The 10,864-nt window shown below is 44.2% G+C and overlaps 1 protein-coding gene across 2 annotated transcripts in view; it reads right to left on the reverse strand.

The window, feature by feature from the left end:
• LOC119276062 (light-mediated development protein DET1-like) overlaps positions 1-10,864 on the reverse strand; it is a 36,466-nt gene that overhangs the window by 3,077 nt on the left and 22,525 nt on the right. For both annotated transcript variants that reach the window (XM_037557032.1, XM_037557031.1), the window contains one exon: positions 1,033-1,132. In XM_037557032.1, coding sequence (XP_037412929.1) covers positions 1,033-1,132 — 100 coding nt within the window. The remainder of the gene's footprint in view (positions 1-1,032; positions 1,133-10,864) is intronic.

The following is a 10,864-nucleotide window of genomic DNA, read 5'->3' on the forward strand; positions in this document are numbered from 1 at the left end:
ACTTTGTCCCCAATGCGCTATTTGAGTCCTATTTTCTTCATCGATTGCAGATGAGCTGAAATGTGTTCGATCACCTCTACAATGGTGTTCGGGCCTATGATGACTACTTCATCCTGAAGAAGGATACCGTTGGAAAGATTGGATTATCTGGTTACCAAAAGTGCATGCTGCATTGAGGATGCTTGCCTATGGCACGGCCACAGATTCATGGGACGAGTACCTCCGGATGTCCGAAAGCATATGCGTCGAAGTCATGATTAGGTTTGCTACTATGGTGGTCAAGATGTTTGGACCGAAGTACTTGAGAGAACGAACTGCCCAAGACACCGCACGGCTCATGGCACTGGAAGCAAGAGGGTGACCAGATATGCTCGGATTTCTGGATTGCATGCACTGGCTATGGAAGAATTGCCCATATGCTCTACAAAGGCAATATCAAGGCCATTGTAAGAAGCTCGCCATCATTCTTGAAGAAGTTGCATCACAAGACCTCTAGATTTGCCACTCTTTCTTTGGGATGCCCGGGTCTGGCAATGACATCAACGTGTTGCAGCGGCCTCCATTGCTTGCAAAGTTGTGCAAGGGAGAAGCTCCTCCGTGCAAATATACCATCAATTTTCATGACTACATGGGCTATTATCTTTGTGATGATATCTATCCTTCATGAGCGACCTTCGTCAAGACCATCTCTGATTCAAGGGGTGAGAAAAGACCTCACTTTGCAAAAGACAAGGAGCTAGAAAGGATGTGGAGAGGACATTTGGAGTGCTCCAAGCCCGTTTTGCAGTTGTTCGAGGACCTACAAAGGTATGAGATCCAAAAGCGTTGTGGGAGGTGATCATAGCTTGTGTGATCATGCACAACATGATTGTGGAGGATGAGTGTGACAAGTTTGTTGTGGTCTAGAATTTGAGCAGATGAGCCTTGACTAATGTTGACTTCTCATGCGGATACAAGTTTAAATTGATATAGTTCCACACACCCTAGTTCTAGAATCTAGATGCTTGGTCACAGCAATGGATCAACAGTTACCTGGTTTTATCTTAAATTTGACGACATTTGGTTGCCTCACTGATATAAATTTTATCGGATGCTCTGTGCAATGCCTATGCCGATCAATCGCTGAAATCAGCTGCAAACAAGGAAACAAAACAACACGATATATCAAATGAAGGGAAAATTACTATCATGCACTTTAGTACGACAAATATCGAGAAGATAAACAAAGCCATGGAATGTCATAAAAATGATTTAGAAAGTGCAAGTTGGACACATCTAAACCACTACTGTCATTACTTATCACGATGGAATCCCTCATATTGCATAGGTTAGCTTTGAGCTAAATTACTACAGCAATGAAAAAACCATTAGTCCAAAACAAGTGTAGTGTTATACTATATCAATAAAACAACTCGCACATTGTATAGGAACAGGGATACTAAATTTCCAAGGAATTCTAGCCTACCCAGGCCTTCTGCGAAGTGGGAGGGGTTTAACTTACAACCTCAACCCAACCTCATGCAGGGGCTAAGCTTGCATTTTAGCAACAGTGCTTAGCACCCACAAAAGAAGTATTGCAGCCTGCTGACCCACCTCCCCGGTTTGAATCACCTGCCACTGCTTCTCTCAGTGCCAGTGGTCGAGCCAGCGCCCGGCGACCCTGGGCATTTGCCCGGGATCGCTAGGCACGCGCCAACTACGATGGCTCCGTTACATTGACAAAAACCGTCAACGCATCGTGCTTTACCCAGGCAGCTGGGCTCGTTCTGGTTTGCTAATCAACTAGCGGGTTTCCTTTTCCTTCAGTAGTAATGGATCAGGCGAGACTTGCTTGACGCCTTGACGTTAAATCAGATGAGAACTGGGCCTATTGGGCTACTAACCTAGCAAGAGGTCTGTTCGGCTGTTGTTTACTTCAGACGAGAAGGACCACGATCTTTTTCTCAAACAAAAAAGAAGCACGATCGGTCGATCGTTCCACTCCCCACGACCCCGCTTGTTCAGCTGTTCCAGACGGCGCCACCCTAGATCGATCGAAGAAGGAATGGCGGCGAGTGGATGTAGGCCTAGGCTGGGTACGTGGCCGGCGGAGGGTTGTGCCAGAGAGGATCCATCCCAGGAACGGCTTGCATCATCGGCCGGCAGCTGCTTGTCCCCTCCTCCGTGATCAGGTGAGATTGCACTTTTGGAGAATGGTAGATTTATTTAGATTCAAATTTTGAGGTTCGGCCATGGAGAATTGGTCATTGAGGTTATATTACTTCACTTCAAAACTACATTTGTATGACTGCTATATTCATAATTTCACTTCATTATTAACGTAGATTTGTGGTCTGGGATTTTGATGCTATTTTACATGTTGTCTATCTAAATTAAGGTTTTTTACTGGTCAAGTTTTTAAAGAACCGACCGGTTACCGGATATTTCCTCAGACCCTGAATTTATTTGCTACATGTTTAGTTAGTACTCCCTCCGTCCCGTAATATAAGAGCGTTTTTCGCACAACTCCCTCTGTCCCGTAGTGTGAAAAACGCTCTTATATTATGGGACGGAGGGAGTATCAAATAGAATCTGTATGCATATTTTAACACAACATAGCCCCTAGCCTGGTGGAAGTGCTTTTGAGGTCACGGGCCGACTACCAATTTCGCTAGCCTGATTTCTAATGTTATCAGTGTTTAAAAGAATTTATGGCCACAATGGGTTAGGGAGGACTCAAACCCACGCATTAGGGAAAGGATTAATCGCGTGTTCACCGCTAGAACACAAAGAGATTTGCGTATAAACTAAATGTTGATGCCGCTTTTTTTGAAGATGGAACGGGTGCAGCAGCGGCAATTCTTCGAAACAACCGAGGAGAGGCTCTTGCGGGAGCATCCTGGCTGCTTCATCATCTCCTTGATGCAACGACAGCGGAAGCAGTAGCCACTCAGCGAGGACTAGAGTTGGTTGAAGGACTCGGCTGTCATCAAGTCATTGTTGAATCTGACTCATTGGAAGTTATTCAAGCATGCAATGGCGTGATCGAGATTTGGAGCCCCTATACTGCTATTTTGGCTGATTGTTTTCAAAAAGCATACCGTATTGGTGTGGTATCCTTCGCTCATTGCCCTAGGGAGGCTAATAGATTGGCGCACAATCTTGCTAGACATAGTTTCAATTTAAATTCTACTTTTGTTTGGGATGGTGATACTCCCAGCTTTACTTTCGGACATTGTGGATGATGTAACTTTGATTTCAGTTTAATAAAGTGCGCCAAGTGGTTTTCAGAAAAAAAAAGATTTGCGTATACAAAGGGTTAAATACTAAATATTCTACTGCTAAATGAATTTGAAATAAAAAAATTGTTTAAATAGTTTCAGGCAAAAAAGCCGAAATTTTCGAGATTTTTCAAAAAATGGTTCTTTTAGCCCCTACCAGAAAAAACAGATATCAAGGGAAAAAAACTTGATTCAAACCCCCGAATGTTTTTAGATCATTCAGTTAGCTAGGCTCAAACTTGCCCGGGCTTCACAAAATTTCTGGCTCCGCCCCTGCTCAGCACCGATCTCATCAAAATAAATTGAACTGAAATTTTAATACTGCACAACTCTTTCCCTTCACGCCAACCACACCTATACTCTCTCATTTTTCTTTAATCAGATCGCCAGCAACCACCCCTCTAAATGGCAATGTAGCTGCATCTTCACTCTCCCAACAAATATGCAAAATCATCACCAAGTTACCAACATGCAAACAGGCAATCATCTCCCAGGCCAACAGGACCTCTGACTATCAGTGCAATGCATATTATCTATTTGCAGTAATAATGTCATAACAAGTGGATACATGAGAACAAACATAGCGGCTCCATTTTCAAGTATAATCAATATGTGTAAGTCAGATGTTGATACTAACATTCTAAGTAGAAAAACATTTTATAAGATGCTGCTTTGTACTATGTATTATTTTTTTCCAATAACTCTGCACATCTAATTTTTGTTTTGTTATTATTTATTCAAAGAGGATAGAAGCTACACATATTACATGTCACAAATAGCAAGATATGAGAAGCTCTTCTGGGTGGAGTGGTAGACAGCACAAAGGTTGCTGTCGCCGGCCCGGGTTCGAGTCTTGTCATCTCCTATACGAATAAGACATCTGATGTAGGGCGGAACCCTAGGTGGACGATCTTTCACGTTTGGAGTGGATCCTACGGGGAAACACGAAGAACGCGCGGAAGAACACGAGGAAATCACGGGGAGGAACGAGGGAAAACACTCAACCAACAAGGAATCGGTCACACAAGTGCTAGATCAAAGAACACAAAGAGATACACGAGATCCAAAGTCAACAAAGGTAAGGATACAAAGGTAACCGATCTTCTCCGTGAGGAGGTCTTCTCTCACGAGGAGGAGATCCTATCAGATTCAAGACCCCCTTGTGGGAAGATCCCCTTGTGGATTCAAGACCTCCTCACGGAGAAGATCGGTTACCTCTCACGAGGAGGAGATCCTATCGGATTCAAGACCCCCTTGTGGGAAGATCCCCTTGTGGATTCAAGACCTCCTCACGGAGAAGATCGGTTACCTTTGTATCCTTACCTTTGTTGACTTTGGATCTCGTGTATCTCTTTGTGTTCTTTGATCTAGCACTTGTGTGACCGATTCCTTGTTGGTTGAGTGTTTTCCCTCGTTCCTCCCCGTGATTTCCTCGTGTTCTTCCGCGCGTTCTTCGTGTTTCCCCGTATGATCCACTCCAAACGTGAAAGATCGTCCACCTAGGGTTCCGCCCTACATCATCTTGGTATCATGAGCCACGTTGATCACGTTTTTGGAGCCCCTACCCATGTTTTCTAGCTTGATTTTGTTGTGTTCTTCCCTAAATTCGAAAATCCCCACCAAAAATAGCCCCAAAAATTTTTGTGATTTGTTGGTTTGATGATGTTTTGTTGATTTTGATCCATGGATTTGCTTGGTTTCAAGTGGATCTAGCATTTCCCCAAGTTTCCCCATCTTTCATCCACAAAATTCCGTCAATTTTGACCCCGAAATCTCCATTTTCCGCTCAAAATCGCGCCCCCAAACTCGGATCTCGCGTTGACCCCGACCCACCGGACGACCGGAGTTTTACGGACGTCTGGAGCCCCAGGAACGACCGGACGTCCGACCTTTTCCGGACGACCGGAACCCCTAACCCGAACCGAATTTACGGATTTCCGACTTTTTCGGACGTCCGACGCCCCGGACATCCGACCTTTCCGGACGTCCGTAACCTGTAGTTTCAGACTTCGGCTGATTTTTGTTTCGGCCATAACTAATTCATCCGAACTCCGATTTTGACGTTCTTTAGCTCGTTTTGAAGCTATTGACATCCCCCATACCACAAAAATACTACCAACATCATTTGACTCCATCAAATTTTTGGAACTTTGGCATCTTTGCCTAGGCCTTCCACCATATCATCCGCATAGCCACCACCGACTTCCGCAACCTAACCAATTTTTTCCCCATTGTATATGTGGTTGCTTGAGTAGTGATTTGAGTCTCCTAAGGTGTTTCGGCTACTTAGGGACAATTGCTTCTTCATCAACCACCACCACCACTTCCGCATAACCTTGCCCACCATACATTTCGCCACCCCCAACTTAACCCAATAGTTGTTTGAGCTTGTTTGAGTTGTGGCTTGTGTCTCCTAAGGTGTTTAGGCTACTTAGGGACGGCAACTTCAACTCCGACACGTGTGTAGCCCATCATTCCACCCCACATTTCCAAGTGCAAACCACCACCGCTTTCCGCTACCACCATTTGACATTTGTCATTTGTGATTTTGAGTTCGCGGTTTTTCCGTTTCCTAAGGTGTTTCGGCTACTTAGGGACGAGTCTCCATCATCTAGGTATCTACATCAAAGACACCGCCACTCATCATCGCAAAGGACGGTAACCTCGACGACACCATTGTATATTCCCCTTGCAAATTGCATTGATAACCCCTAACCCATTTTGCGTTACTTGCCTATCGAGACTAGCTATTTGAGTATTGCCAGCAACGTTACTTGTGCACATTAGTGATCATACTTCCCATAGCATACATACCATATCATCGTGGTGCATATATTGGTATCATACATTGTGTCACAACTTTGTTCCCGCATATACACAATTGCTATCTTGGTTTGTGCATTGTGCAAAAGTGGCCAAAAAAAAAGCTTTTAAGCAAAAGAAAGAGAGCAAAGAAGCTTGTAAGCAAGTGCCATAGCATCATACCACATTGCATATAAGATTGTCATATCCGATCATCTTGGATCATCTTGAGAGAAACACCAGGAACCATACATACATAGCATACTTGGGATAGAAGTATATCCATTTTGCATCTTATAGGTTGTGCACAAGTGTCGTATCCGCCTATAGAGCAATCGTGCTAGCGTCTCTCTTGAGTTGTGCAACATGAGCGTTTTCCGTGGATTCCACATTTTGTGCTCATTCCTTGGTTGCACGACCCCATTTATCTATCCGTGTGCCATTCTTTGCTATTGGTCCATTTGTTTCCCTTGCGAATTTGTGAATCTCTTTCAACATTATTGACTCTTGCTAACATTTTGCATTAAATTTTTGTGCCACTATCCTCATCGAGCTCCTCCATAAGCTTTACTTGTGTAGGTGTGAGAACCGACAAGGATTGGTACCAATAGTGCTATTTCATTGTCCGCATTTGAGTGAACTTGATTCATTGTCAACTTCGGTCAAGGTACATTGGTATAAGTTCTTCTCTTTCTCCCACTCATATTTGCTCGAGTTTTGTGATGGATAGGCAAGGCATTTCCTCTCCGGTCCTAGACAACAACGACGGCGTGAACAACTACATCACCAAAGCGTCTATCTTCGATCTACAACGACAAGTGCAAGGCGCACAATCAAGATTGCGAGAGCACATCGAGGAGAAGCTTGCCGCACATAAAGAGGAGCAAGATGCAAGGATGGAGGAGATTAGAGCCTTGATCAAGTCTACTTCCCCTTCATCATCTTCAAGGCGGCGACATTCAAGCCACAAGTCTTCGGAGCGCAAACAAGATGCAAGCGCAAGTCGTCCAAGTCAACATCTACATGGCGACCACCATCACATTCGTGATCAACATCGTCATGAAGGGCAAGTCACCTCCAAGCATCATGTGCACGACGACGACGAACGCCTTCAAGCTCAAGCGCGACAACGACACCATCATCATGAAGATGCTCCACAAGCGCAAATGCACAAGTCCCAACACGCCAAGTCCAAGCTTCATAAGCACAAGAGAAGACCGCGAGACGACCACCACCAAGACGGCGCTACGGCTACATCAACCACTTCGGCATCTTCGCCAAGTGCTATCAAGGCATCTTCGCCTTTGGACGTACGGCATCTTCGCCTACTTCCCACGTGTACGCCTACATCGACTTCATCAAGTCCAAGGCGACCACCTACAAGCGAGGGCGACACTTCCATCTTCGGAAGCCCCCCGAGGAAGACGGCCGAGCATGGGAAATTCCCTTCGGTCATGGAGGCGAGCTATGAGGTGCCACATCATATGGGCCTCCAACAACAAGACGATCGAGCAAGGGCCATCCCCTTCGACCACGGCGACGAGCGCGAACCTCTTCAACACCATGAAGACGGCGCCCACATTGGACTCCTCATCCGAGGCAAGCTACGCGACCGCGCATGGAGACATTTGCACCAACATCTCTCCGACACCCACATATGAAGAGATGCCCCAAGTGCCATGTGAGGAGAGCCACCACCACATGAGTGACATGAGTGACTCCACCATACGTGACATTGAGAGCATTTTCTATGAGAGGATGAGTGTGACCACCACTAGCCTCACACATGAGAGCATGCCACACATCCTATGTGAGGTTGAGCGCCATTTGAGTGAATCCACCAACCATATGAGTGAGAGCATCCTTGAGGGAGTGAGTGAGCCACAACACTTAGTGAGTGAGGTAGTTGACACGGCATGTGAGGCCACTATGATTTCTAACGACTTAGCCTCTACTCCTAGTGTGTTTTCTTCTTTGGTGCTAGGTCTCCTACATGACGACATGCCTACCCTTGATGAATCCATCCCTCCAATGGGAACACCGATGGCCATGATGGACGATGATGCACCCCCCACATGGTTCCATCAAGATGAAGATGACAACGAGTGGATCTTCAACACCTCACCTACAACACATGAGCGACGCTCCAAAGGTAGCATAGGTGATGGTGCTTCTCTTGTCCCACTAGTGGACCCTCTTGACAATGATTGCTCCCATGATGTTGACCCACCTATTACCATGCTTCATACTAGTGAGACTTCTTCATGCCTTGACTTACCTATTTATGATGAATATGATGATGAGCGTGTTGAGTTGCCTAGTTGTGATGCTATGCTCCATAGGATATCATGTGAAAATTCTATTGGTCACATCATGTTTGACAATCCATTGAACTTGTCATATGCTATGAGTGAGATCTCCCATATTGCATCATTTCAATCTCAACATAGTAACTATGCATGCCCCATTAAAATCAATCCCATTTGCACTTATGGCATAGATGACGAGACAATGGTCATTGGCTTTTGTTTTTCATGTGATGATATTGCCATGCTTCCTTTACATGATTTGCGCAATTCATCTACTATGTCATGCCATGATCACATTGTTCCAAATATGCATTGTTTTGGATGTTGTCAATATTCTTCATGTGATGTTTCCACTAATGCTCATGAGGAGACCCCCATAGTTCCCTCATACATATTAGGAGATCTTGATGCATTTCATACTTTGCATGATTCCCATGATAGTGTACATCATATGCATTCCATGAATAACAATGCTCTAGATATTGCTCGTGATGCATTACACAATTTGAGTCTCCATTATGCTATACATAACAACAAACCTATCATGATGGATGACATGTTTCTATATCACTCATCTCATTTATTTGAGCATTGGCTATTTTGTGCTAACCGACACATGCCCGTGTGCATCATGATGGATGATGTGTACATATATCATGCACACACAATTTTCTCTTTGTCTTTGTTTTGTGTAGGTACTTATGAACACTCGTCAACCTCACAATCCCATGAGTTGACGAAACGAGCTCTTGAGAGCAACGACGACTTGGGATCCCGTGGACTATCCTTACCACCGTTCCCTTCACGCAAGGACTACGCGCATCTCTTCTACTTGGCTCTCACACGGCTATGGGCTATTTACCACTTGTCACCTTATGGTCATTTTGCCGTGTTCACTTTGCATGTTATACTTGCTTCTATGCATTTGCCATGCAATTGTGACCCTTGCTTGCATCTACCCATGATTCACCATTATGATACTTCTATGTGTATTTGCATGCTTGGTGGAGATCCTTGTTGCTATTGCCATGTTTATCATGCGCCTCATACTATTGTTGATTCTTGTGTTGGGAGAGTCATGATGTTCCATTGCTATTTACATAGGACTTCTTGCCAACACCATGAACCTACTTTAATCATATCTTGCTTTCATGCTTGTGCTATGACATGTGAATTATTCATGCCCACTATTTGCACACATGACATGCTTGCCATGATTCCTTCTAGTATGTTGCATCTTCGCACTACTAGCATGCTTGACTTGATCGCTATGATTGCTTGCTATGTTGTATCACCCATGTTCCAATATCACTTGCTTTCTTGGGTTGATGACATATATGTTCATGCCTCTCACTTGATTTGTCATGATCATTGCCTCTTGTCTCCATTAGTTGCATCTCTCATATCACCTTGTATTGAGTGCCAACTTGCTATGCTTATTCATCTTGGAGACTTGGACACTTTACTTGTGATGCATGATTGTTTGATTGAGCCTATTGCATTTGGTTGTTCTCGTATCATATGCCTCCATACTATGCAATACTCCCTTGTCATTTCTTATGATGAGCATGATGCATACACTTGTTGGGTATCTTACTACACGAATGATAGGTTTTGCACTTCCGCTAACCTCATTTGTTTTTCCGAGTGTTTGTCATGTTCTTTCATTTTGAAGGATTCACAAGGCGGTAACATCACGAGACAACTTGGTTATGTGAAGGCATACAAGATGCGCAACTCCATCATCCTTGAGAATCTCCTAAAGGTGACCTCCTTCCATTTGAGCCATCCTCAAATACACATATTGGACGGGTCATTCTTTCATTGTTGTTTCCTTCTTATTGTCTACATGATACATACATTGGATGGAGGACCGACTTTGAAGATGGACCCTATGGACCTTCAAGTTGAGGAGTGCCACGACATCGAGCTATGGTACAACACAACCCATGACAAATTTGCACCCTATGCATGGATTGACACACATTATGATTGTCCTGTTGCACCTATTCCCATGTCATCCATGATATATGAGCTTGTGCATTTTCTTAGCAAATTTGTTGTGATCTTTCTTGATGGCATATTCATACATGGTGATCATATTGCCTATCATCAATTGCATGACAACATAATTATATTGAGCATCCATTGCCATATTCATGCTATTGACAAACCGTCTCACTATGACATCATTTTGCACCGTGGTTGCATTGATCATATTTACAACACATTTGTGTGCACAATGATTGCATTTCCTCCCATGAATGCTTTGCATCTCATTCTAGATCATCTTGATAAGCTTCATGCGTTTTGTCACGACCAATCTTGCCGCACGGACTCATTCTTACATGATGGACACTTTGTGTGCGCTAACCATTGTATTTCCGAGTGTTGCTTGTGTTTGCTCTTTTTGCATGTCTATCACTCCGGCGACACCTTGGACTACTCGGATGGCGCCATGTCTTCAACTTCGTCCAACTACAAGTCCGTCTA

Source organism: Triticum dicoccoides, chromosome 3B, assembly GCF_002162155.2.
Source record: "Triticum dicoccoides isolate Atlit2015 ecotype Zavitan chromosome 3B, WEW_v2.0, whole genome shotgun sequence".
Classification (NCBI taxonomy): Eukaryota; Viridiplantae; Streptophyta; class Magnoliopsida; order Poales; family Poaceae; genus Triticum; species Triticum dicoccoides.